At 48.5% G+C, this 26,798-nt stretch overlaps 3 protein-coding genes across 17 annotated transcripts; 1 reads left to right on the top strand and 2 right to left on the bottom strand.

The window, feature by feature from the left end:
* Positions 1 to 28: 28 nt before the first annotated feature.
* On the bottom strand, positions 29 to 16,602 carry NRROS (negative regulator of reactive oxygen species). 5 transcript variants are annotated; one of them, XM_072868884.1, is made up of 12 exons: positions 16,541 to 16,602; positions 11,710 to 11,944; positions 10,300 to 10,678; positions 9,492 to 9,810; positions 7,990 to 8,075; positions 7,661 to 7,855; positions 7,417 to 7,582; positions 7,222 to 7,307; positions 5,825 to 6,514; positions 5,047 to 5,221; positions 2,977 to 3,100; positions 29 to 2,726 (listed from the first exon to the last, which is right to left on the bottom strand). In XM_072868884.1, the coding sequence occupies exons 10-12, from the start codon at positions 5,145 to 5,147 to the stop codon at positions 759 to 761; spliced, it is 2,193 nt and encodes a 730-aa protein (XP_072724985.1). In that variant the 5' UTR covers positions 5,148 to 5,221; positions 5,825 to 6,514; positions 7,222 to 7,307; positions 7,417 to 7,582; positions 7,661 to 7,855; positions 7,990 to 8,075; positions 9,492 to 9,810; positions 10,300 to 10,678; positions 11,710 to 11,944; positions 16,541 to 16,602; the 3' UTR covers positions 29 to 758. The 5 variants fall into 5 exon arrangements, with proteins under 5 accessions (XP_072724985.1, XP_072724987.1, XP_072724988.1 ...); XM_072868886.1 differs by having other exon boundaries at positions 6,380 to 6,514; XM_072868887.1 differs by lacking the exon at positions 5,047 to 5,221 and having other exon boundaries at positions 6,380 to 6,514.
* FBXO45 (F-box protein 45) lies at positions 14,867 to 20,499 on the bottom strand. 5 transcript variants are annotated; one of them, XR_012043588.1, is made up of 5 exons: positions 20,021 to 20,499; positions 19,480 to 19,836; positions 16,896 to 17,434; positions 16,541 to 16,602; positions 14,867 to 15,422 (listed from the first exon to the last, which is right to left on the bottom strand). XR_012043588.1 is itself a non-coding variant. In XM_072868905.1 (3 exons), the coding sequence occupies exons 1-3, from the start codon at positions 20,285 to 20,287 to the stop codon at positions 17,249 to 17,251; spliced, it is 810 nt and encodes a 269-aa protein (XP_072725006.1). In that variant the 5' UTR covers positions 20,288 to 20,499; the 3' UTR covers positions 14,867 to 17,248. The 5 variants fall into 5 exon arrangements, 1 of the variants encoding a protein (XP_072725006.1); XR_012043587.1 differs by having other exon boundaries at positions 16,541 to 17,434; XR_012043586.1 differs by having other exon boundaries at positions 14,867 to 16,602.
* WDR53 (WD repeat domain 53) lies at positions 20,052 to 26,418 on the top strand. Of its 7 annotated transcripts, none has more exons than XM_072868902.1 (4): positions 20,052 to 20,188; positions 21,468 to 21,652; positions 21,885 to 22,376; positions 25,115 to 26,418. In XM_072868902.1, the coding sequence occupies exons 3-4, from the start codon at positions 21,900 to 21,902 to the stop codon at positions 25,700 to 25,702; spliced, it is 1,065 nt and encodes a 354-aa protein (XP_072725003.1). In that variant the 5' UTR covers positions 20,052 to 20,188; positions 21,468 to 21,652; positions 21,885 to 21,899; the 3' UTR covers positions 25,703 to 26,418. The 7 variants fall into 7 exon arrangements, with proteins under 7 accessions (XP_072725003.1, XP_072725000.1, XP_072725005.1 ...); XM_072868899.1 differs by having other exon boundaries at positions 20,055 to 20,188; positions 21,525 to 21,652; XM_072868898.1 differs by having other exon boundaries at positions 20,061 to 20,188; positions 21,561 to 21,652.
* Positions 26,419 to 26,798: the final 380 nt, after the last annotated feature.

The raw sequence follows: 26,798 nt of genomic DNA, 5'->3' as shown, positions 1-26,798 counted from the left end.
CAGTTGCTGGAGGAAAAGAAATTGATGATAAAATATTACCGCTGATATAATTTATTCTCGTGTCTTTTAGTCAATATTTTACATCATTGCAACTTGGGCTATTTTTAATGGGCTCTTCTAGCCAGGATCATGACTAACCCAAGCAACGACACCCCAAAACGTGTTTTTCAGCCCTGCTGACAATGCCTGTCTTATCAGCACATGCATATGGGTGCACGCCCAGGGCTGTGAGTTTGCCTGTGCCAGCAAGAGCGGCACGGGAAGCCGCAGCCATGGAGACCCTTCTCCGCAGTGCCCAGGTGATGCTTGCTCCAGACCAGCACAACTCATGGAGACTAGTTGCGCAGCTGGAGGATGTTTTGCAGCAGAGAGTTGGCTATGGGGGTGAATAAATAAAAGGAATTGCCTGAATGGGGACAAAAAACAGCACTGGGGAGCAACGGTCCATGCCCCTTTGGCCAAGAGATGTTCAGTGTCATGTCTGCTTGGCTGTCACCAACATCAGCTGAAGGTTTCTGCTGAAGATGTGTCCCCTGAGGATGCTCAGCATGGCCCCAGGCTCCATCACTGACAATGGCCCCACACCCTTCAAGTACCTTAGGGCATTGAGCATGTAGCAGGAACAGCATTTCTCCCAGCACCCCCTGGTCCTCCAATCCAGCAAGTCTCCATCTCACCAACCTCAGAGGGGTTATCACCTGTAATCCTGACAACCCACTCACATTCACTGTTCCCAAGCCCTTCCTCCTCCTCAGCCATCAGTAAGGGCTGGACACCCCACACCGGCTTTTCACCATTTTCAGCAGCTTTTGCTTGAGCATGAGGAAGACGACAGCAAAGGCCACCAGGAGTGTCAGGCAGGTGGGCAGAACCAGCACCAGGTAGAGGAGTGCCAGGTCAGCTGTTAGCCAGCGGCAGCTCCGCAGGATGGGCTCAGGCAGCGCCCTGGGGCTCAGCATGTGGGAGGCATAGCTGCAGGTCACCTCCTGCCCGTCAGGGACGTGCAACCCCTCAACCCACTGCAGGGCATCCCACCAGCCCAGTGTGCAGCAGTTGTAGGGGTTTCGGCTGAGGTAGACCTCCCGCAGGCTCTTCCCCAGCGGCGTCCGTGCAACGTCTGGCGGGAGAGCTGTGAGGCAGTTGTCCCGCAGGTCCAAGCTGCGCAGTTTCAGGATGCCCAGCGAGGTGGGGAAGACAGTCAAGGAGTTCCCCGACAGGTCCAAGTGCATGAGGCTGTTAAAGGCAGAGAAGTCCACAGTGGTGGAGGAGAGACTGGTGTTTCTCAGAGACAACACCTGCAGCGTCAGAGCAAGGTCCTGCAGCCACCCCAGGTCCCCAGACAGTGCCTGATGGTTGTCAGAGAGGTCCAAATGCATCAGCGACGTCCCCTGGAAGGGATGGCCACCCAGTCCCCGCAGACCACAGCCGGCCAAGGAGAGGTGAGTCAAGGTCTCTACCCCCCTGATGTCCACGCAGGGGGGACTCTCCGCCTTGCCTGCCACAGCTGGCTGGGGACAGAGGTCGACCTGGTTACGGCTGAGGTCCACGGTAGTGATTTTCCTGGTGTAGGTGAAAACCCCAGGAGGAAGCGCCCGCAGCCTGTTGGTGCTGAGGTTGAAGAGCTGCAGGTTGGGCAGGACATCCCTGGCGCCTGCCTCCGCCCCCAGCTCCACCAGCTGGTTCTGGCTGAGGTCCAGCTCCGTCAGCATGGCTAAGGGGTCCCCCTCTGACAGGTGAAACGTCTCCAGGCAGTTCTGGTTGAGCTTCAGGTGGGTCAGGGAGGGCATCTGGGACAGAAAGCCCTCCGGCAGATACCAGACCTGGTTCTGGCTCATGTCCAGGAGGCGCAGGGAGGAGAAGTTGCTGTGGCAGATCTCATCCCAGAGGCTGACTGTCGTGATGTTGGTGGAGTTGCCATCGATGAGCAGGAACTGCACTGTGATGTCCACCAGGGATGTGCCATTGGGGAGGCGCTGGTAGAAGCTTATCTCGTTGTCCTTTAGCAGCAAGGAGTGCAGCTTGCTTTGCCGGGGCAACACAGGGAAGAAGAGAAGGCGGTTGTGGGACAGGTCCAGCACCTCCAGCTCAAAGAGGTCATCACTTTCCAGGGCCAGAAACCACTCGATGACATTGTTGCTGACATTGAGTACCCTGAGCTGGGTCAGGCCGAACTCCACTACGCATGGGAGGTAGTTGTAAGCTACGTTGAGCCTTTGCAGCCTCTGTAGCCCTTCAAAAGCTTGGTCAATCTCAAAGATGTAGTTCTTCTCCAGGTTCAGCTCCAACAGCTGTGTCAGGTTTGTGAAGACAGACGAGTCCAGCCTCATGATGATGTTCCTGGCCACAGACAAGGACTCCAAGGAAGATAGGTTCCAGACCAAAACCGATACCATGTCCTCAGTGAGGCGGTTTCCAGCTAGATCCAGCATCCTCAAGGCTGGCAGAGCAGAAAGAGCAGCTGCTGTCAGCGAGTAGTTGGTGAAGAGGAGGTTCTCTGCCAAGGAGAGCACGTGGAGGCCTTGGCTGCTGAGGAAGGTGCCGGGCTCAATGAGCTCCATCCGGTTCTTGGTCAAGCTGAGACACCGCAGCTGGTGGTACGAGAGCAGAGAGGCATTGCCCAGAACCTGGATAGCGTTGTCATCAAGCAACAGCTCCTCGGTATCACCTCGAAGATTTCCTGGGACAGAGCTCAGCCATCTCCCAGTGCAGTCCGCAGTGCTCTGCACCTAAAGCAAGAAGTGGATACATAACACCACTCTGAGAGGTGGGAGATAGGGGGAGATGAGGAGAAAGAAGTTTAGGGAGCAGAGTGAGGATGGAGGAGGTGGCTCTATGGTTAGAGCCTTGGCACCCCAGTCCACTCTTTAGCTAAGCCAGTAGCTGGGAGGGGGAAGGTCTGGAGATGCTGAGGCACCTGGGCTTTGCAGGGCAGGACCAAGCAGTCAGAAGGGTGAGGGTTTGCAAGAGAGGACTTACGAGCTCGCAGCTGCCAGAAGATGTTGCCCAGGCTGCGGCTGCCCCACTTCCCCATCCCACTGCCAGGAGGAGCAGAAGCAGGGAGAGACGAGGGAGCAGAGCCTCCATCTCAGTGGCAACACTCCTGTGGAGATGGAGACAGAGGTGAGAAAGTCAAAAGCTGCAGACCACTCATCCTGAAAGGCCCAGGTTTTCCCAGGGAGCCCATCACGGCAGCGGTGATCCTTGTGCATGGCTGGCCTCCTGCCCATGGCTGCTGCCTGCAGGCAGGCACACAGCTCCTGTTGTTGCCCCCAGGAGCACCCAGAGGCGATGGGCTCCCAACATGCCATAGTGGTAGCCACCATGCCCAAGACCTGGGCCACCACGAGCTGCCCATGGAGAAACGGCTAAGAGCCTTGGCACCAAGCCCACCTGCCCCAGCAGGAGACCTCATGGGGGTCCACCAAGGAGAGCCTGGAGGACAGAAGAGAATGGATGGGGAAGTGGCAGCCCGGTCCCTGCACAGGGCAGCGCACATGGGAAAGGCACTGTCGTTGCTGCACAGCTGCCTGCAAATGCCACTGAACTGCAACCCTCAAGCAGAGGCTTCCCCCCCTGCCAGAGCTCACATCCCCCCTCTCCAGCACCAAACTCTCCCCCGGGGGACACCAACCCAGCCACCACCGAGTCCCCTCCAGCACCACCGAGTCCCCTGCCAGAGGTCCTCCCGGGGAAGTGGAGGCTCTCCAGTGCAAGGTGCCCCGTTACTAACTTGGTGGAACCAGAGCTGACAGCATTTGCATCTGGGGAAGAGCTGAACCTCAGGCAAATGAGCAGCAAGGTCTCAGTGAGGGTTCAGCAAGCAGCGTTTTCATAACTGCCAGTGCTTGAAGAAGAAATTGGGGTTATTTTTGGCAGCTGGGGTAGCCAGAGCCTCGCAGTACAGAGGGAGCAGGGGACACGTTGTCTCCTTCCTTTGGACAGCCAAAACCATTAAGCTGATGTCTTATCAAAGCAGCATTTATTAATCTGGTGGGGATGGAGAGGAAGACCCCCTTCCCTGGGCTGGAGCTGATGCACAGCAGCTTGCACACTCCCAAGCCCTCGGTCTCCAGCAGCACCTTGCAACCAGGCACGGTGGCAGGAAAGGGACCCTGATGTGTCCTCACTACACCCAGAAAACAGGGGCTTTGGCTCTGGCTCGCCTGTGGCCCCTGAACACCTCTGCCAGAAGCTCACACTTTCCTTCACCCAGCTCAGCCTTTCTTTGCTGCCCAGTGTTGGCCTGCCCCAACATCAGAAGAACCACCATCCTCCCTCACTCCTCCCTGGGGCTGCGAGGATGGCGCCTGCCTGGCCAGGAGAGCAGGCAGCAGCACTGGCAGGAAACCTCTGCCCACAGCCCCGCAGAGAAGACCACATGTGAGAGGTCTGGGAGCACGCAGGATGCTCCCCACGGCGAACACCAGCCCCAGCACCAGCCCATGCAGCCACAGCTCTTGCGAGCGTGGGCATTAGTGATGCACGACCACCACAGATCTTCAAGCTGGCAAGGGGGGCTCCCCAAAAAACCCCGGTGGGGTTTTCCCCCCAGCAAAAGTATTGGGGGGCAGTTACTCACCGTGTGGGGCAGTGCGCAGGGTTTGCCACAACTCATCCTGCAGCTGGTGGCCCCTCCGGCTGCACTTGGGGGGGCTCTTAGGGCCAGGGGTAGGTGCGACCCGCTGGGTTTCTCTCCCACCCGCTTTCTCACTTAACACTAATATAGTCTTTGCGGAAGGAGCTAACGGAAACTGCAGTCACATGGAGGCAGAGCACGGCCAGGCACTTCACTTACTGATCTCAGCACTTACAACCCGGGTCATGCACTCGCAAACAGCTTCCCAGCAAGGAGGAACCACAGGGGCCAGGCAGGCAGGGAGGGGGATGCCAGGGGAAACCGGCCCCCGCCAAGGGTCATGCAGCTCCTGGCTCTCCCACTGCTCCCAGGGACAACCCAGCACTAGGGACAACCCTTGCACCATGACTCCTCTGCACAGCTCCAGCAGCAAAACCCCTGCAAGGGTTTCAGGCAGCAGAGCTAGTGACCTGGGGGGGTTCTTGCCTGTGGAACCATGCCACCGACCCTTGTGGGGCTGGAGAAAAGCCACTGGCTGGGTGCCACTCCCCTGCACAGCACCTATTCCCATTGTGTCCCTCTAGTCCCCTGCTTGCCTCCAGTGCCCAGCACAGGAGCTTCAACAGGAGCCAAGGGACGCGATTCCTGTGGGGGAAGAAGAAGGTGCCGTTACTTCCCGTTGCATCTCAAGCTGAGGTTGAACATGCCCCAGATGTTGAGTCCCCACTTTGGGATACCAGCACCCAGCCCCTCGCATTGGCTAGGTGAGATTTGTGGTGCTCAGATCCCACCACCCGCAGACCTTTGGGTCTCCTGGGGCTGCTCGGGATTTTGGCAAACCCAGCACCCAGGGTGCAAGTCAGACCCATCTGGACACAGGGACCTCCCAAGTGCCAACCCCTGTGTGAAAGTCAGCATAAATGGCTTTTCCCACAACTGTTGGGGCAGAGAGAGACAAAAAAAAAATCCACATTTCCAAGGCAATGTGAACAGGGAGGCCCCCTTCCTCCTCACCCCCATTTACCCCTGCTCTCCATCTCCCTTCCCACCCCATGTCTCCCCTCTCCCAGGGACCTCATGCACCCCCAAATCCCCAGCAAATCCAGCCACCAAGGGGGAAAATGGTTCACCTGGATTTACCTAGCTGGAAAAGGGTTCAAAACTATGGAGAAAGGATTCAGCCCTGCAACAGGACCCTGTCTGGTGGGATCAGCAGGTACTGCTCTGCAATGTCCATGATCCACATACCAGGCACTGGCGCCAGTGGGACCTTCTGCAGCAGTCTGGAGATGAACCGTGTTACTGCAGCACACCAAGCATCCCACCAACGGACATCACAGCCTGGGTCACCCACACCTGCCAGACCAAGTGGCCCCCAGACTCCTGGAGCCAGCACAAATGACTGGGGAGATTTTTTCTGCCTTCACCCTGAATTTCATTTCTTCTCTGGAAGGAGACTGGGCTCTCCCATGTCACTCATGAAAAAGCCCTGTGGTTTCATTTCCTCCATTTTCAAGGAAGTTTGAAGTATAAAAATCAAGAAGGAAAAGAGAGAAGCACTCCTCATCCAAGTGAACCAGAGCAGATGGCAGAAGCTCCACAGCGGGGCAAAATTCCCATGGCGTTGCTCAAGGTCACACAAAGGGCTGAGACCGGCTGACAATTACAAGCCCACTCCTCATCCCTAAAACCCTGCCACGAGCCCAACCCACACCAAAACCTGATGCTTGGAGATGCAGGAGCTAGCAGAGATTCACCCGAGGGCTGGGAAGTCCTGAAACTGTAAAACTCGAGCATCCTCACCTGTGGCAATACTCCACTCTCACGTAATCTGGAGGCTCCTGGGAGACCTTCTGATGAGATTCCTTCATGTGGTGCCACCAAACAAGGTGATGCTCCAAAGGTCAAACCAGCTTCCTCCCTGCAGCCCAGGAGTTGCTGGGAGAGAAAACAAAGTGCTTCATTCCCCTGCTTCATCCCCAGCCCATTGCTTTGGCTGACTGAAGCCAAGCCAGCGTAACTCCCTTTCTCCAGCAGCGAAGGTGCTCGCTGATGGGGCACTGTGGGATGGGAGAGCCCCTGTGCTGCCCGGCTGCTTTTCACCCACCCTGTCCTCCCCAGAAAACAGCCACACACCAGGGCTGCTCCCCGCAGAGTGGCCGCTGGCTCCGCACTGGGGCAGCTGGCAGAAGCTTTGCATTTCACACTTTCCCCACATCCTGCAGCCGGACGGTTTTTAAAACGTCCTGAAGCTGCTGCTTGCTCCCCTCCTCTTCCTCTCAAGCAGCATCATGCCCCACCCAGCCCTCCCAGTAAGGACTGGATGTGTGCTTTGAGGGGTTTTTTATTCATTTTTTAATATCAGCACAGTAAAGGCATAGGGATTGAGCTGCCAGGAGCTGCTGGTCTAATCAGCTCTTCATGAAGCTCCAATCCAGCTCAATGGTGCAGGTGGATTAAATTGAAGGAGATTCAGCCACTTGGAGCCATGACCACACATGCAGCTGCAATTCCTGCAGCTGTAGGAGAGGACCAGGAATCCCCATACAGTTTTACACCCAGTGAACTTCCTCCATTCCTCCCACCTCCTCTTCCCTCCAAACCATCTTTTTCCCTTAACAACCCTCAAATTATCAAGCACAAACCAAGAGAAAAGTTGCAACAAGAGGGCAGCTTCCTGGTCACCCCTGGACTGCTGCACCCAGCACAGGACCTCATGGAAAAGGAGAAACTGCAACAGAAGACAGCAATCCCATCGTGGCACCTCAGTGTGCCCCTTGTTTTCCTGCAGGAAATGCAATTTCTTCCAGAGTGGAAGCACCAAGAGAAAGGTCACTCACAGTAACACACCAGGACCACAGCCTCGAACGAGTCAGGGCAAAGTGAAACAGAAATGTTTCCCCATGGGCTTCCTCTACTCCCATGGCAATGGAGAACTGGAGAGAATTAAACAAGTTGTTCTGCAAGGGAAGATGGCACAAAGCGTCCCCAGAAAGTCTCTGGCTCCTGCAGAAGGAAAAGGGAAGGGAAGAAGAACCAGCCACTCTGGGAAACAAGCCTGGGAAGGCTTAGATAAATACCTACTGAAACATCACAATCTCCAGGCTCATAGGAAACTGCAAACAGCGTTACAGAACATACTCGGTAGGCTTGAGCAACCAATTGTGTCGCAGCAGCATCTGGCCCGTCGGACCTCATCAGAAAGGGAGGCGCAGCCATAGGTGGAAGACCAGCATCTCCCTCCAGCTGTTCATTCCCAGGCACTATGGTCAGCGATAACTCCAAAAATAAAAGAAAATCCAAATTTTATCTTTAAAACCCACCCCAAATTCTCATTTGCTGCTTGGCTGAAGTGTGCACAGGCAGCACAAATGTATCAAGACACAAGTGAATAAGTTATTTAATTTAATCACCTGCTCTGGATAAAACAAGGGAAGCTGAAGGTCTACCATATCTTAGAAGCTGCCAGTAGCAGTAGTTGCCTCTACTTTAAGAGGAACTATGAACATAGAAAAGAAAACAGATCATCCGTTACGTGGCCAAAAGGGAAAAGCTAAAATGACCAGCTGGACGGCTTAACTTTAAACTACAGCTCTGGAAGTTCGCCTGGCTGAATTTCTCAATGGGAATCCACCCAGTTTATTACCCCCAGGGAATAACGCAGGACACGCCCCATCCCAGGATGGCGTGGATGCATCAATATACACGGGCACCTCTACAGCCCCAGCACTGCAGTTGAACCGGAGATCTGCAAGAAGCACAGCTTCCCTCCAGTGTATTTCTTGCAGGGGAAACCAAGAGACAAAAAGCAGCAATTTATAATCAGCTTCAAAATCATCTTTTTTTTTTTCTCAGCTGTAGACAAACCCCCTGCTTGCTTGTTTACCTAGCCACACTTGGCCTTCCAAGGAAACACATGTGCTAGCACTGACATGAGTCACTAAACTAAAGCTTCAGGCTCTGGTTTCGCAGCAGCTCGTGAACCCCTGTAGCCAGAGCGTCCTCGTCCAGGCCAATTCCACCACCCCACTCCTACTCCCTTTCCAGCAGCAGCCCATGCTCCTGGCTCACTCCCACTCTACGATTACCCATTTGTCGACAACAAAGCTCATCTTTGCTCCCCCATTTTCAGCCATCAGGAGTCTCCTAGCTCTTCCCAGGTTTTCTGATGGAAAGAGGGGGTTCAAAGACTTCTTTGCCCAGAATGAATTCTGGGTTGTTCTGAGCAGAGTGCAGGGCTTGCTCACTTGCCTTTGCAGCAACGTGCTGGTTGCTGACACCTGCAGACATTGGGGCTGCACGAGCTCAGGGAGGAGGGGGAAGGAAATAACCCCACCAGACTGACAACGTGCAATGAGCCCAAAGGGACCCAGGTGAGCTTCCAGTACAAACAACTGAGAAAATGACACCTTTGGGCTTGGAGGACATTTGACTGGGGGCCTAGACACCAACCAGGAACCCCACAGCAGCAATTTTCATAGAGGATCCCCCCTTTGACCCTTTGGTCTCCAAAAGGTGCAAGTATCCTCTACAAGGCTCAGAAGAAAGGCAGAAATAGGTCTTAGTAGAAAGCAAAACCATGTTTTTGAGAGCACAGGGCCGTGCAGGAAGGGAAGAGGGGAGCTGGTCAGCAGCTCAGCCACAGTCACTTCCCAGACCCCTGTGCTGGGGGGCGAGGCTGTGTCCCAGTTCCCCTGCTGCAGGCAGGTCCAGCCCAGGCAGCTCCATCCCTGCGGTCGCCGCTCTTCCTTCTCCCACATCTGACAGCGTGCGAGATGTAAATGAGGAGGAAGCGGGCCACAGAAGGGAGAGCCGCAAGAAGTGATCTCATTTCCCCCTCTGCTCTCCCGCACGCGCAGCCGAGCCCACCCTGCGGCCAGGCTCCTGCCGCCTCTCGTAGCCTTCACCCACCCACCTTTCCCAGGCTGGGGGTTTGAGGTCTGCACAAGGGATCCACCACCACGCCGAAGTGAACCTCCTCCTCTGAGAGCAGCAGAGCATCCACATCACAAGGTCTTCAGAGCAGGACACATCAGATGATGAAGTAGCAGAGCATTATATTTCTGTAGCAACTAGAAGCCAAGTGCATCCACTGCCTTATGACTCATCATCTCAGATAGACACTACTGGAAATTCAGATGCTCTAGAGAGCTGCTTGCAATGCATCTGCAGTAGAAGCAAGTGCCTGAAGCCAGAGAAGACAACTGATCTTTCCTCCTAGATCTCCTCAAGACCTGGAAAGCCCCACAACCAGGTTACTTACATCTACAGTTTGGTCTTTGGTTGCACCTAGGCCTGAAAGTGTTGCCCAAGTTTTCCCCACAGGGTTGCCAGATGTTGATAAATTGATCTCAGTTTTGTACTGTACAATAAAATAAACCATTAAAAGCAATAAAAACTCCTGACCCATCTACTCCAGCACATTCACCAAAGTTTTTAGCTTAAAACTGTCAGGACTGGAGGCTCTAAGTCACCAGGAGAAGGTATGGACAAGTCACTGCAGTGACATCATTCAGCAATGCAAATTGTGGCAAGAAAAACTACTCCCATCTGTAGTCACACGTACTCCCTTCCTGCTGCTGTTCTGCTTAAGAGAAGTGAGTAATTGTATCATTAATGCGAAGGGAAGTGAAACTATCTCAGCTCCTTTACAGAGCTAAGCCTATCCCACCCAGCTTTCCCCTCTGGCCAGGAGAGCCAATATCCCTGCTACGCAGCGTTACCTCACAGGCAACTCTTCTCAATGTGGATTTCAATCAGGGCTGGAAGCAAGCTGGAGCATTCACACTCCAGAGTCTTCCTTTCCCGGGTCTTCAGCCTTGGGGCTCAGCATCCCTCCTTTCTCGCATAATACTTGCCTGACAAGTGACAGAGAAAAGCCAGTCTGCAGGGTTTCAGGATTGGTGCGCCCTCTTGCAACTTAGGGCATATTCCTTGGTCTCGCAACAGAAAACAGAAAAAACTGCCAGGATATAAGTTTCTGTGGTTTTTTTTAAAACAGTCTCTAACACAAAGGTGACATCATTGTTGTATCTGAAACCTCATCCTCACAGCTGTATCTGGGAGAGACTCAAAGCAGGGTTTCACCTTTCAATCTGAGACCTGAATTAAAACAGCAGTGCAAGAGAGGGGAAAGTTCAAACAGATGCATCGATTAATAAAGTAGATCTTCCCCTCTTGTACTCCATTTTCTTTCTGAGAAGAGCCACTAATGGTCTGCTAGTAAAGACAAGCCACATCCCAGAGATGCACAGCACAGTGGGGCGAGACCACTGGGCCACAGGTTGACACTTAAACTTATTTCCATATTGCACGCTATCCTGACTCCCACTAATGTTTGTTCTAACTCTGCTCCTGTTCTGCCTGCATCAATTATTTTTCCAGGAATAAGACAAAATCATGCTAAAGCTGAGATAAAATCTCTTGGCCATTTACAAAGCCTGAGATCCTACCCTCAAGCTCTGTTCTTGCACAAGACCTTGCAGAAGGGCTCAGGTGCCCAGTGTCAGATGGGATCTGGCGTGAGAAAAGCGTTCTCTGTCACCTGAGCACATAAAAAATGAACCAACAAAAAAAAAAGAGCCAAAACAACCCAAAAGGTGATTTGGAAGTGGCATACACAGAGGCTGAAAAGCTTTAACCACTGCAGTATTCAGAGTATCATACAAAAAGCATTCTGGTCAACATCCATTTCCTTACTGGCAGGTTTGTCCAGCACTTTATGATTATTAAGTCACATATTGAAGCTGGCAGAGCATGCTCTCTTAGATTACTATTTAAAAGCGATTGGATATGGCTGACCTCTCCTAAACGTACGATGCCAAAGAAACAGAAGAACTTCATAACCTTGGTTTAATAACTCACTCGCAGGCTTTCAGTCTCCAATCACTTAAGTTTTTCTTGCAGCTGAAGCTGCAACCAGAAGTTTCTTACCTGTAAACAGGTACTGTGGAGGTTTTGTGGATGGAGTACAGCCCATAACCCGCCCGCTCTCAGATTTAACACATTATTGAGCTACAGAGAGTCTAGGGAGAGGTCATACACACAGCACATGCTAACCTACTTGGGTTGAAAAATAGGTCTGTGCTTCCTGTTATTGATCAGGTTTTGTCTTGCCTCAATTTTCAACTCACCTGCTGCAAACCAAAGCTGACGGACTGCTTTAAACAAAGGCATCAGGAATGAAGGATGCCAGTGTGCCTTGCTGCAGGTACGTAACCAGGCTTGAACATTTGCAAGAAAATGGCATTTTGTAGCTGTAGCATACACATTGTTGTAAAACAGCTGTTTTCACATCTGTCCCTGGCTTTGGAACATGCCTCTAAAGATGCAGAGACTGCACAGTGCAAATGAGAGCAGGTTCACAACCTGAAATCAGAAGTTCAAGAAAGGACAAAAAAAAGAAAAATCACTTTGCAAAACATACAGTAAAATATTTGGAGACATAGCACCCATCCTGAACAGTAAAACACTGTAGATATATGAAGGTGACATGTCCCAGGGTAGTCACTCATTTACACGCATGGTAACACCCCTACTGTTTCTGGATAAAATTACCAAAGGTTTAAGCTGCAGAAACTGGGAGCTCACAAGAAGATCAGACGCTACACAAAAGACAAGAACAGGCAAGGTTATACCTTCATATGTTTCCCCATTCATACATTGCCTGCAGGTAAATATATAGCTTTTAATGTAAATACAACAATATGGACTAAAAAGACAAAATAAATCAAGCAAACATGAAAACTCAGCTAGCTCACAACAAATCTGCAAGTGCAGGCATGGAAGGAAAAAGACACCCTTGTTTGTTGAGCTTGTAAAGTTGCAGAAGAATAAACACTTGCAATATACAGCAAGTTTTATTTTAAAATCCCTTTTCAATGATTTTGATTGTTTTTTTCAACTGCAATGGATTTTTTTTTTTTAAATAATCTTCTGATTATATCACTATTTCCTGGTTATAAATGCCTGAAAGGAAGAAAAGCAAGGGAAAAAGTAGATCTTGGACGGCAACGGTGACATTTTGTTTGAGCCTCTCAAATCCCTTTCCATCTTTTAAGACGATCTCAGAGTCTCAGTTCAGCATACTCTCACTGAAAATAATTTTCTGAACTCCAAAGATTTGCTCAGCCTAATTTCAGGATCAAGGATTCAAATGAAGAAGTATATTTCAAAAATTCTATTTCCATTATCCACTTATCTGTGATCATCTGTTTTGTTGAGGTTTTTTGGTTTGGTTTGGTTTTTTAAGAGGCCAGGAAGCAAATGCTAACGGAGAAGGTTCCACATTAAACATTTATTTTGCACAACACTTAGGAAGTGCAAAGTCTAGGCTCCCACAGCACTGTTAACTTTGCCCTCTTGTGGGGAGGTGTGAGAATTCATTTGGAAGTCACACAACATGTACAGCATCATACAGCAGTATGAAAAAAGCTGCTTATAGTATAAATTAGTAGGTTCAGCATCACTGCAGGAGAAGCTTTCTGTATTCATTTACCACTTAATTACTTTTCCAAATTATACCTTAGTGCAAGGTGGATTACTATCACTTATAGAAATCAAACATATCCCACTCCTAACCGTTTAGAAACCTGTTTTGTAAATACAGAAAGGATCCTAGAGCGGATTTCAATAATGCCTTTTTCTGGCCATGGATTTCACCAAATTATCTGTATTGTGCAAGAACCAACACTGTTCCAGAGAATGGCAGCACTTACAGCTGCGTTCCTGCCAGCGTCCAGAGCTATTTATAACAAGTAAAGATTTAGCTAGAACGGAAATATCAGTATTGAAACACAGGTTCAGGAATCACTGAGGGCTGGTTACCTCTCAAACACTTTGAGAAAATATTATCAAGCCAAGCGTTATTTTAATTCATCACTGCTGTCATCATCCCAGTGAAAATGGAAGAGTGAAAAAATAGAGGCAGCCATCTGGAAAACACACCCATGCATTAAGGAAATTTAAAAATGTAGATCATTGGTAAGTGGAAAGAAAAGCTAATATGCTCCAGCTTGCTAGCAGATTCAGAGGCAGGCAGAGAAGAATCCAGCTATGTGCAAGGCAGCAGAAGTTCAGCCCACAGGATCAAGGCCATCTGCTCCTGGCTAGTTTTTTCACCTGAAACATGGCCAGTAACAAAACCAAATGGCGTTTGCTAGTATAAGGCACACACAGGACTCCCAAAAATGCACACTCACCACTGCATTTTAAGTGGGGGAAAAAAAATATTTTCAATAAAATATCCCTACCAGGGTGAGTTTCCCATGCCACCATGATTTATTAGTTCATTCTAGCAACACTGTCACAGAACTGACTTCAGGCCAACACAAGCCACCACCAAAGCTACAAACAGACTCTGACCCAAAACAAATGGCTGTATCAAGCTCTTCACTTCCTCAGACATAGAAGCGTGACCAGATCAGATGACCAACTACTAAGCTCCCAACAGATTTCACAGCACACTTAAACCACACAAAATTCTGAGTTTTATAACAGACAAAATGCTCACTTATGGAAAAATTCTGGATGTCTTGCAGGATTCTGAAGCCAAGACCTGTGAATCTGACCGATTTCTGTTATGGGAGCTATGAACAGTTAATGTTCCTCCTGAACAAAGCAGTTAAATCACTAGTCGGGGTAGGGAAAATACTTCAAACAGCTGTTTAGCTGACTCTGAAGTACCTCAGGCTAGAAAAAGTGGATCTACATTTTTGGCAAGCCAGAATCAAACCGCTTCACTCCTGAAGAGGCTCACAGAGATCTTAGCCAGAAGTTCGCCACTTAAAAGCAAATGCTTGATGCAGAGTTTGGAAAGAGCCTCAGAGGTCACAACCACAACGCAGTCCCCCACTTCTTCCTAAAATCACCTAGTTCTTCCTAAAAGCACCGGGAAATACTGAACTTCCATACGGAAAGCTAAAGAAACAGAGAGAAGCCAAGAAGCTGACCTGGGAAGGAGGCACCTTGGTACAGCAGCAGGGCAGAGCAGCCACAGCAGTGAGCACACCACCTCAATTCAAATCAAGAGACCCCCAGCGATCAGGAAAGCCTTTTCCCACACTGTCACGTGCAAGCATCCACTCCAGAGGATGCAATTTCCCAAGCACGGCTATTAGACCACTGAGTTTTCAAGTCCTTGTTAACCACTCATCAGATTCTCTATTTTCAAGCAGTCACACAGTAAATCACACAGCCCCAACACCTCCATCTTCTTCGTGCACCAAACTGCTACTCCATTTTTCCTATCACCACACCACGGATGCCATTACAACGATCCACACCAATATATCCTTCTGAATTATAGCAGAGTTTATTTTAATATTTTGTACAGCCAGCATTGGTCTCCAGGAATAAGTTATAATCTTACATAAGTGAGTCCCCCCAAACCCACCCTTAAGGAATGTTCAGCTTTCAGCATTTCTAATTTAGAAGGAAACTATTTATAGGGTAAGACGCAGTCTGAAGAATGGAAACAATCTTAATTTGTGAATAAAAATCCTTGGAAGTTCTCAGGGTTTACTTGCATCTAATTGGATTCATGAACAAGTGCAGAAGTCATGTCTTTCAGGACTGCATTGAGAATACATTCACCTCAGGGACAATTTTATTTTCCGAAATTGGACAGGACTTTGTTTCCTCTTTTTCCCCACTTCAGGCCCCACGGTTCTGCTATGCAGATACATACTTTACAGTCTAGTACAATCAATGCTTGTAACAGATTTTTCCAAGAGGTACGTCCCACTTCATTTATTCGGTTGTTCCCAGCACCACTTAAAACATCTTCATTTCTCACTGTGTATTTTGTTTCTTTAATGCAGTCAAGCGGAACGGACCTCGATATTGCCTTTAACCAATAAATAACACACAAAAAAATAAATACTTTTAAATCCTTTTAAATGGCAATTACGTGCATACTCTGTTCCAGTGCAGAACTTGGTTATCTACTAGGTAAAAAGCACTCCAAGGATAGCTCTTCAGCAGCAGACTAGGAGCCTCACTCACCTGCTTGCACCACTCTCCTCACATTACTCAAGTAATGGGGGGGAAATGAGCAACACCCTAAGAGGAATTCCTCTCTCTTCTGTGCCCAGAGAACTGCCAGTGTCCGATATTAAGCAATTCACATTCTCTAGCACAAATAAGCAAAAACAGGTTGTATAAACATTTCCTTCTCCCTCTCTGAAAAGCATGCCCAACTCTGAAATAGTTCAGACAGCTCTGCGAAACACCAACCAACAAGAAACGAGAGTCAAGAGGTAGCCGCAGGGCTTACAGATTTTAATGCCCTATGAAAAGGAGCCCTTCTGGGGCTCCCTACAGATCTTTCAACCTCAGAGGAAAGCAGTTTCACCAGAAAGTGCCTCCTTACTACACCCCTCAGCTTCACAGCTGCCCCGGCCTGTGTATGCCAGCACGCCGACACATCAGGGGAGTTTGTACATGGTTTTTAGAAAACCAGTGCAAGCGAAAAGCCCAAACATTGAACCTGATCCAGAATTGCCAAAGGGCTGGTGAGAGTTTTACTCATCCTGACTGAAAACGAGCAGGTGAATACTTGGGTACCGGGGGATTTTATTTAATTAAAGAAAGGTTCAGCTAAGTCTTAAAGCCTTATAAAGCCATTTAAGCTGAAAACAAGGTCTGGATTCAGAAACTGAATGCTCCTCCCTATTTTGAAACATTTTGCAACAGTGATTAGAAAGCGTAAGAATGCTTTAAAAGTTTGTATTTTTGATGTCAAAAGAAAGAGAGGCTCACTGCTGTGTTGCACCTTCCTTTCCCAAAGGGGACGGCAAATTTTGTCGAAAGGAAACTCACAGGGAAAGCGTTTTGCGTTTCCTAGAGAGAACAAAACTGTTGCTAAAGCTATGGAAACTTTCACAGCAAATGACCCAATGTAGCACCATACTCCACAAGAGCATCCCAAAATGCTTTACCATATAACAGAAGAATTACACTTACATGAATGTTATATACCTGTCCAAGGTATATTTTCTGATGCCACGTAGTGGGGGTTTTTCTCCCTTTAAGAAATTATGTCCCAGTTAGAATAAAGTAAACCCTTTCTCTTAACTGTTCTTTTCAACATGTTCTATATATACAACCCTTAAAATACACTTAAAAATAGCTGCACACATTTTGTATCAGTATACTAGAGAAGGGCAGTCCAGACAGACCATGCTTCTCAGTATGTTAAAAATTGTAAATAAAACCCAACCAGACTTGCTCTCCTCTGGTACCCACGTTGGCCCAAAGGAGGGAAGGGAAGGAACAAGCAGTTTTAAAATGGGAGTCTTTCACAAAACACGCTACTTACAAATCTCAGGTTAATTTCCTCAAGAAGTTTTGTATCAAATCCTTTCTTAAGTATTTGAGGTCACACACTGCTATCTTAGCAATGAAATCTGTTGCAACATGCATGTGTCAGCTTCCCACTCAACCAACTGCAACCCTGAGGATTTTTCTGGCCTGGTAGAAAGAGGAAATGTAACACAATTCCTGAAGTATGGCTGGTCCTCTGTTTCAAAATTCCATGTGATTGCCTCGATGGTTCTTGGACACACACCCACACTTGTTTGTTTTTCCTCTAATACATGTTTCCCTCTAACCAACATGCAGATTTCTCCTCCCGATCATCCACATTTCGATGTCCCAATGAAACAATCCACGTCATCCATCCAGAGGTTTTCCCAGGTAGACCAAAGTCACTTCTGTGTTACCATACACAGCAGACACTGCTGGATACAGGCAAACTTTTGGCAGTCCTCTGAAGGCAACTCCCAAGAACTCATAGCCCCTCTCAAATGCTAATGTTTTGTCTTCCATGTCCAGGATAACTCGAATCCTTTCACCTATCTGGAAACAGAGACAGGAGGGGGGAATGAAAAAAAACAAACATAGAAAGAGTCAGCATATTCAAATGGAGACACAAAAATAAAGCATAGTCCACGTATAACACAGCAGGTAATTTTAAAGCAAGGCTTTCCTGTTTCTCATGATTGCATTACTTTTATGATGGGAATGTCTCAACTTCCCTCAAATGCACTAGGATCCCGAGTACCTCTGCTGCCCACTTCCAGTGGGCAGCCTGTTTCTAACCACCTACATGAAAATAAACGTAACCCTTCTCATATGAACCTTGTGAAAACACCAAGAGTGAGCATACTGCATGACACGTGCTTCAGAATACTGCAGAGTTTTGGAAACTTTGTAATGGCCTCCAAGCTACCTGAACTCCTTATTTAGCTGTTGCTACCGCTGAGCAGTAATTGCTCTGTGAAGAGCAATTTCAAAGACAATGAACTGGTTTTGGAAAGGTAAGTGCCACATACAAAATATACCAGAACACACTACTATGCAGGTGCTGTCACTGACAGAGGTATTCCCTCACCAAGGCAGAAGGAAATTCCAGTGCAAAGCTTAGGCAAAATAAGTGTGAAAAACCTCATATATATGTGTGTGTGTATATATATATACACACACACACACACGAGTGAAGACAACACTGAACACAGCAAGAGACTCGGATCTAAGCATGCACAGTGCTCCCTGCATTTATCTAGTACATGTTATTTTAGATGTAAATAGAAGTCCCAGACACCAGCAGCAATCACAGCAGGACGTCACACAAACTTCTGATTGTTCACCAGCCCGCCCCAATGCTGGGGATTTCTTCCCGCCAACACATTTTTCTTCTAACCAATACTAACAAACACGTGTTTCCTTGAAGTATGTTTTCTATGAGCAGATCATTGTACACGTCTTACTAAACACAAAATACTCCAAAGGACCACCAATTTGAGCTCTCAACAGTTTTTACAGAGAAAGCAGCGACTGTGTTCACCCTTGAGTCCCCACATGAGCTGGGGACTCTCAGCTTCAAAACCTTTCCTCACTCTGTTCCTGCAGAAAGACCTAGAGAAGGACAGCAGAAAGCGACCACAAAGGGTCAAGGCTGGAAAGTTCTGACCCAATTTGCATGCTAGGGAACATGCAAATGGAAGGAGATCTAAATCTATTTAATTACACTAATTTTAGGTATTAGTCCCAAAAACAGCAGGTATAACCTTCAGACAGAAAAAAGTGCTTGGCAGTGAACTTTTACATGAAATTTCAGAGTATCAGATACAAGTTACTACACAGATCTTCACCCACAACTGAAACATAAGTGAATACTCATACAAAGCCACAGCATTATGAGATGGAAATTAGAATGCATACAGCTTAAGTTGTAATGCAAGGAAATTCAGCAGTCAAAATGTAGTTGTGTGAGCAGCCAGAAGAACAAATATAAACACTTCTTTAGGGACAAAAAGGTGGTATGGCATTTGCTCTTTAATAAACTGAAATTATCTGAATATCACATCCCAGCATTGCAGCCAAGGAATATCACCTATGGGAACGCTGCCAGCGAGCAAACAAGCAGCGCTCAACACTGCTGCAGGTTTTTGCAGGAAGACTCTTACCTAAACACTAAGTTCACGGTGCCATACAACAAAGGGGTAAAATACCACAGACATTCACCTTGCTGTGGGGTAAGTCGTTACTTCCGAAGGCTACAGAAGTCTTTTCAGATTTTATTTAAAAAAGCAACACGGTGTCTAAACAGACACCCATGGAACCTGCTTCGCACTCAGTATTTGAAATAAAACTGGGGAAACAATTGAGGGTCCGATGCGCTGAACACCACACACAGGTGTAGCCTGAGGAACGAGTAAATGAAGGGGGAAACAGCTCACAAGGCAGAATAATTTGCCTTCTGCAGGGAAGGCAAAGAGACCCTTAGGCGGGCATTTAGGACCAATTCAGCAGACAGCTAGGACACGAGAGGGAGCAGGTTCTTGACAGCCAGCTGCTGTCAAACACAGTGGAGCTTCCAGGCCACATCAAGCCCTGCTCACCTGGTATTTGGGCGCGTTATTGCACTGGGGGAAACTGCCGTTCACCTCTCCATTATGCAGCAAGTTATTGTCCACCAGGTTCCAGCCCCAACTCTGGTCGTCGCTCCCCAGCAGGGCCACATAACCCTGGCACTGCATGGCCGCCCGCTTCGTGGCGATGCCGATGACGGCCACGGTGCCCAGCGGGCCCTCCCACCACACCTCCCAGGCGTGGCGGCCCTCGCTGAAGCCGATCTTGGTCCGCGCCCCGTCCGTGCTCTGGGCAATGGGGTTGCGGTGCAGCGTGAAGCCGTTCTTCTTGATGTAGACATTCCGCGAGCAGTCGTTGGTGCTGAAGGCGTGGTGGAAGGCACGGACCTAGGGGAGAAGAAGGAGGGCGGGGAGAGATAAAATCCTGTCGTGTTTTTCAGCCCCCCCCCCCCTTGGTTTCCAGTGGCGGGGGGGCCGAGCGGCTACGGGGGTGCCCCCGAGCGCCTGGGGGATTGCTGAGAGGGTGGGAAGGGGTGTCCCTGACGGGCTGGGGGGGGGGTCCTGGGCTCACCTTGCCCTTGTAGGTGGGCACGTTGCAGAGGATGTCGGTGCGCAGGGCCTCCTCCGCCAGGCAGCGGGCCGCCAAGCTGCGCCACACCTCGCTGTTTTCGTCGCCGTGCAGGACGCGGTGCCACAGCTTACAGACCAGCGCGCAGCTCCTCAGCTCCCGCAGCTCCAGGTAGGAGAAAACCAGCTCCAGCACCCGCCCCGGCAACCGCCAGCCCGGCCCTCCCGCCGCCGCCGCCCCCCCGCTGCCGCCGCCGGGGCCAGCCGCCATGGCCTCCCTCCCCCTCCCCGAGCGCCCCGCGGGCGGCGGGCCGGGACGCGGGGGCCGCGCTGCCCCTGCCCTCGCCGGCGACAGCGGTGGCGGCGGGCCCCGGGCCGAGCGTGCTCTCTGCCCGCCCGCCCGCCGAAGGCCCTCACGGCGAGGGGGCGCGCGCGCCCGGCGCCGCCATCACAGCCGCGGGCAGCCCGCTCCGCCCGCCGCGCATGCGCGGCGGAGGGGGAGGGGGGGGTGGCGGTGCGCGGGAGCGGCAGGAGGAGGTGAGGTGAGGAGGAGCGCGCGGCGCTGAGGGCCCAGCGGGGGCGGGGCGCGCTCGGCTTCATCCCCCCTCACCGCTGCCGCGGGCCGCAGGGGACGGGTGCGGGGCTTCCCCGCCCTGCGACAGCCGTCAGGGCTGCGTCATCTCCCCTGAAGAGCTGCCTTCCCCGGCGCTGGGGCGGCTGTCTTCCTAAAAGCTGGGAGTCGGGCCTACTGGTGCGAGGGTTTGCGGGGCGGGAGGGGGCAGCCGGGAAAAAGTTACCTCAGTTCCCGGAGTGCGGGCGAGCGGCTGGCGGCGAATTTGCGACCCGAGTTGCGGGTAAGGTATCCGGCGCTTTCTGTAATTTTATTTAATCGACAAGACTGAATTTTTCCTGGTGGATTGAATGAATTCTAGCTGCTCTTTAGACGAGGCTCAACAAAAATCACATGCAAAACATAACATGGTAAAAAACACACACACAAAAAAAAACCAAAACACCAAAAGAAACTCTTTATTGCCAAATAATGCAATAAAACCATAGATGTTAAGGGAGTGCTGCCGTTGCCAAAGCTGGTGCCAGGATAGCCATAGCTCTGTCCCACAAACCCCGTGTTGCCATCTGCGCCCCAACCCTGGTATTAGCTCTCCTTTTCCCCCACAGCATGCTAGTCTCTCCAGAACTTGTTATGCTTTTGTGTTGCTTGTTTTTTTCCCCCACTTCCTTTTCTGCTGATTTGGTCCCCTAAACATACCTGTTGCACAGGCTGCTGTGGGCAGTTGTGCCAAGCAAAGGGCCAGGAGCACGGTAAGCTGGATGGGTGTGCTTTGAGGCCTAATTAAACCTGTTGTGAACCTCGTAACTACCTGCCTTAAAATGGTAATGCTGTTTTAAAAAGATGCCGTTGTTTATCATTTTATACAAACATGCTTTAGTGTTTTCCAGTCACGAGAAAATTACCAGTTTGCTGTTTTCCCCTTGCGCCTTTCCAGTACGTCCCATTAGGAACCATCCCCCTGTTTTGTCAGGCATGCTATGTCGTTACACACTGCAAGGAAGCAGCAGAGGAAGCAACTCTCAGCCACGTCAGAGCAGCAGATCTACTCCATGTACTGTACAGGTACACGTGCTAGCACCGCTGCCGTTCGACGCTGTCGTAGCTGACATTGGTGCTGTTTTGAGCCAAAGCTTCATTTGCGTACTGATCTGTAGAGGTGCCTGTTTTAATTGGGTGCTAGAGTTTCAAGTAGTGTGTGTTACAGTCAACGCAATGATCTTGTTGCTTAGATAAGCTTTCCGCTGTAATGCGACCAACACCAGCTCAATTCAGGGTTTTGGGTTTTTTGTTTCAGAGGTGTCCCTGAAATATGGCAGTCAAATGGACTGGTGGACATTTGTCCTCTATATTGTGCTTGAACGTAAACACGGAAGGGCTGGTGGCTTCAGGTGCGGAGAGAGGCGAGCTCACACTCTGGGATGGGAGAGGCACTCCAGCAGGACAGCTCCAGCTCCCGAAGGCAGATGACGTGACCTCCGTGGTGTTCTCTCCCTGCCGTCCCACCAGGCTGTACACCTCCCATGGAGAAACTATCAGCTTGCTGGATGTTCGATCCCTCAAGGAGCCCGTTGAACGCTTCCACGTGAATGAGGAGGAGATCAACTGCCTCTCAGTGAACGAGACTGACAATTTCTTGGCTGCAGCAGATGACTCGGGGGCAATAAAGGTTATGGACTTGGAAAACAAGAAAGTCAGCCGGTCCTTGAGACACTCAAACATCTGCTCCTCTGTTGTCTTTCGACCTCAGAGGCCTCAAAGCCTTGTCTCCTGTGGACTGGACATGCAGGTGATTTGCATACAAGTAGATGGTTATTAGAGAATCGAAACAGTAACTACCCACCTGTGTAGTGAGGCACCAACAGACTTTCACTAAGACTGAGGGTGTACAGCCTGCAGTCACCGTAAAGCTCCTTAACTTTTCTAAATTAGTTTTGGCAGAGACGCTAACAGTGCCAAGGCTGTTTGTGCCATTTTCTACTCAGCAGTTCCTCTCCCTGTTTTTATCTTCATTAATAGTTACATTATAGAAGTGGATGGGGTGGGAGGAGATGAGAAGATGGTGCAAAGCATGCTCTGGCCACATCAGCTCTCTGTTGGACCCAAAGCCAAGAGTTGTCCCTAGTTATGGCTGCAGATGAAATGCAGATGATAGGAAAACGCAAAATGCTTGAAGCAGTGCGCTAGCAAGAATACTTTACACCAGGTAGATAGATGTCTATCCAGGTGGTATGTACCACTGTAAGGACAAGTCATTTTTATAAATTTATCCTTTGTTCTGATTAACATCTTGGAAGCATTAAATGTTCTTTGCCTTTTATGCTTCTCTGTCCTCGTCAAGAGGAAACTGTCCTTTGTACGCCTCTTGTGGAAGCATTCTGAGAAAAACTGTGCTGGGAGTTAATGGAGTCTTGAGTTACATTGCCAAAGTTGACCACCCAGAACAAATGTTTTTTCAATAATTTCTTTCCAGTGGTTGAGATCTGACCACATTCCTGGTTTAGCCCGAGCTTAAAACTATCACTTCTACAAAGGTTTCCGTGGTTCTAGCAGTATTAGGGGGAAGTTTGCTTTGACAGCGTTGAGCAGTTTCACCCTATGTTCTTAAAACCTAAGTGCATCTAACACCCATTAGAACAAATACGTTTTGATATTTAGTATAAGTGGTATTTTTCCATATTAAAGCCATGGATCATACAAATTCAGTAAGTATATATATCCAAATAGGGGCTGAGTGATAGAAGTCTGCCAGGTTTAGACTTTGGCAATTTTTCAGAAATTTTCCAAATACCAGTAGTCAGTCAGAGAGGATTAAATGCTTGGCACCTTAGACGGCTGGCTTAATTTCAGGTCCCTAAAATGCAGATTCACAAGCCTATGGCTGGAAACTTTTTTTGTCAGAATTGTAACTGTTTATATACCACTTCTCTGCAAGTGAAATGGTTATTGTTTTGTGACTTTTTAGTTTTAATATGGTTTACTGTAGCTTGGCAAGGAGTTTTTTAGGTGAAAGTCAGTATCCCAAAAGAGTAGGAATTCATTAGTGTGTTTTTGTGCATTTTTCCACATAGAGGCTGGCTTTAAGATACATCGTTTCACAAAGAGAAGCTGAGCTGCAATACTCTGAAATGCTGTGCTGCAGCATGTCTTTGGACAAGTTATGAGCTCTACGGGCATCAAAACATGTTCTGGGGCTCGCATGTCAAACCCTCAGTGAAGCCGTAGCTGATGAGAACTGAAATTTAGGTTGCTGGCATTTTTTCAGGAGCGCCATGGAAGCTCGGAAAATGCCATGAGGACAGAAAATAGTTTGCAGAAAACTTGTTAGCACTTCATGAATTCATAAAGCTGATGCAGTGCTGTCTGTGATGAAAACGGGAGAGTATTTGCCTTAAGCATTAGGACCCAGCCTCTCTGATTTACTCTGCTCTGCAGTCGTCATGGAAAGTTTTCCCTTTCATCAGTAGCAAAGTAGTTTTAATGTAGCAGCAACAGCAGTCCCTAAAACAGAAAAGTGACAGGAAACAATGTACTTTGGATGTCTTAATGTGATTTGGATTCCAGAAACACAGAGCCAGTGTGACAACTCTTTGTGCCCCAAATTTAAAGACTTCTGTACTTTCTACTGGAGATGACTAGTGGAGGAATATCTTTGTTAATAACAAATTTAAACTTTGATTAAAAAAGCAAACAGCACACCAGTACAGCATTAGCCTGACTTGCGCTTTCATATCTGTTGGCCTTGAAATGCTCATCATCAATTCAGATACTACAAAAGTATTGAGAGAATTATTTTTAACTGGCGCAATATGAATCTATAGTACTTGAATTGCTGTATGAGAGATGCAGGATTCATTTGAAGGCACAGTTACTCCTTCATGAGGGTGGGGTGGCATGTAAATGCAAGTCTCAAAGCACAACCTCCCCCCATCTCATCAGGAAAAGCACGCCCTATCTTGATATGGTAATAGCACAAACCAGACCTACTCATTAGATATAAAAAAAATACATATATGTCTTTAAAATTGAGAGCCTGAACTACTGTTTGCCTTTCACTGTTCCATTTTTCAAACACGTTCACAGAAGTGATTATTTTAGGACAAGTATGTAGCAGAGATGGAACTAAAATTCAGAATGATAATGATCTCTATTTATTGCTAGTGTTTCCATGTCCCTCCTTTTAAATAATTGATGTGCAGTATATCATGATTACTACTGCTGAGATGAATGCAAAAGCATTTAGAACAGCTTTTTCATCCCTTTTGTGGTCTAAAGGTCTGAGTCATTGACTCTGCTGAGTAGGGCAGCATGAGGGTTTGGAAAGCATGCCATAAAGATTTGCCATATTTATCAGGTGAAGTTCAACCACTCCTCACAACACATCTTGCATCTCTTGCACTCATGCATAGTCTTTGCTCTGCTAGAGCAAGAAGTGTAGTTGGGTTTTTTTACAGTTAGTGAAAAATCTGATTTTACTTAACATCAGAAATGGACATATTATTGACTCGTCCTTTTTTTTTTTTCAAGGTTATGCTGTGGAACCTGCAGAAATCTCGCCCCCTGTGGACCACAAACCTGCAGGAACGTGAAACGGAGGAAGACAGTCCACAGTCCGCTGGCCAGTTCTTTAACCCACCGCTGGCACATTCCCTGTCTGTTGCATCATGCGGCAACATCTTTGGCTGTGGAGCTCAAGATGGTAAAGTCAGAATATTCAGAGTAACCGGTGTCAAGTTTGAACGTGAGCTGGAGTTTCAAGGTCACAGCTTGGGAGTATCGCAGGTCCTCTTTATGCCAGAAGCATACTGGTTGTTGACTGGAGGAAATGATGGGAAAGTCTTGCTCTGGGACGTCTGTAGTGACGTTGGAAAGCAGCAGAAAAGTCCAGCAAAATCTCTCCAGAGAAGGAAGGTCCAAGCACCTGCTTCCACCAGAAGAGATGGAAAGCTCAAACAAGTGGCTTCAAGTGAACATGCTAGAGTTTTACCAAAGCTAACCATTGAGCACGGAGAGAAGGTGAACTGGATCTCGTGCATGGAGATCAAAGGCTCCAAGAGAGTATTAGTTGCTGATCAGAGTAGTTCTGTATCTGTGTATCCATTGTCAGAACCTTAGATATGGAGATGTTTAAAGAAATCTGTGGGGAAAAAACACTTCTCTGAGCATTTGAAATGAGCCCAATTACACCTGCTGACAGTGAACTGAACAGTGAAACCTGCTGTGTCCCTTGGAAGGGGAAGGGATTTGCTGTGTACTCACACAAGTGCTCATGATGTAACTGGCCTCGCCTTATGTTTTTCAGCGGCTGTTGGTATTCACTGCAGCTGTTTCTTGCAGGGTTGGCAGTTTGCTTCTTGAATTGAAGCAAAACAGGTTTCAATAGATTTAGGGATGATATTAGTTCATGACTAAGCTGAAATAATTATGGTTGGAGGAAGAAATTCATACTAATGGGGACACCTACAATGCTAAATGAGGATGCTGAGCAGTCATTGGCTGAGCTCCTTGCATTTTGAACTATTTCAGTGCTTTACTTTACTCTCCCCATTAAACTCACAGTTAGCGTAAACTGGCCGTAGTAGAAATATATTTTTCATTAGTTTGTCAGCAGCTGTGTATAAGACCAGAGAAGCATCAACTAACTAATGAGTAATCAAATTACTTAAACAGTCATTGTCAATTGGATTTTTTCACACTGCACTAAGTGAAAGAGCAGGGGAAAACGTTAACATCTGTTTAATGGATCAGCTGTCTTATGCATTTAATTGTTTATCCCACGGAAAAATAACTGTTTGTAAAAAATAAATGCTTGTCTTAATAAATGCTTTCTTTCTCACTGCTCCCTTGTGCTTATACTCACTCTAATATTGCCAAATTTATGTGCTGTGCAAAACTGTGTCAGGAAAGGTATTGTATACCCCTTTGCAAGGGGAATACAAGGGGCCAAAGGCATTGCTCCTCCTTACCCAAATACTTCCACTGCCTTCCCAAAGCTTTAGAAACACAACGAGCAGAACTTGGCCATTATGACTTGCTAGAAGCATCTCTTAATTTGCAAGTTGAAGGTGGGGAGAATGTAACTAAGTGGGAGTGCTGCAGCTCTTGACATGTTCAATTCATGCTGGATTCCCCATGGAATGGACAAATAATTAAAATAAAAAAACTTTTTTTCTCAGCCTGTCCTTAACCTTTCACAAAACTGAATGCCTGG

Source organism: Ciconia boyciana, chromosome 7 (genome assembly GCF_034638445.1).
Source record: "Ciconia boyciana chromosome 7, ASM3463844v1, whole genome shotgun sequence".
NCBI lineage: Eukaryota > Metazoa > Chordata > Aves > Ciconiiformes > Ciconiidae > Ciconia > Ciconia boyciana.
This window is presented reverse-complemented; position numbering and strand designations above follow the sequence as displayed.

Coding starts and splice junctions, on each gene's coding strand:
- FBXO45 (XM_072868905.1), bottom strand. CDS start 20,287: ATGGCGGCTGGCCCCGGCGGCGGCAGCGGGGGGGCGGCGGCGGCGGGA. Junction 19,837..20,020: donor TGCCCACCTACAAGGGCAAG/GTGAGCCCAGGA, acceptor CTTCTCCCCTAG/GTCCGTGCCTTCCACCACGC. Junction 17,435..19,479: donor ATAACGCGCCCAAATACCAG/GTGAGCAGGGCT, acceptor CTCTGTTTCCAG/ATAGGTGAAAGGATTCGAGT.
- WDR53 (XM_072868902.1), top strand. CDS start 21,900: ATGGCAGTCAAATGGACTGGTGGACATTTGTCCTCTATATTGTGCTTG. Junction 22,377..25,114: donor CCTGTGGACTGGACATGCAG/GTGATTTGCATA, acceptor TTTTTTTTCAAG/GTTATGCTGTGGAACCTGCA.
- NRROS (XM_072868884.1), bottom strand. CDS start 5,147: ATGGGAATAGGTGCTGTGCAGGGGAGTGGCACCCAGCCAGTGGCTTTT. Junction 3,101..5,046: donor ACAGGCAAGAACCCCCCCAG/GTCACTAGCTCT, acceptor CCATCTCCACAG/GAGTGTTGCCACTGAGATGG. Junction 2,727..2,976: donor CTTCTGGCAGCTGCGAGCTC/GTAAGTCCTCTC, acceptor TTCTTGCTTTAG/GTGCAGAGCACTGCGGACTG.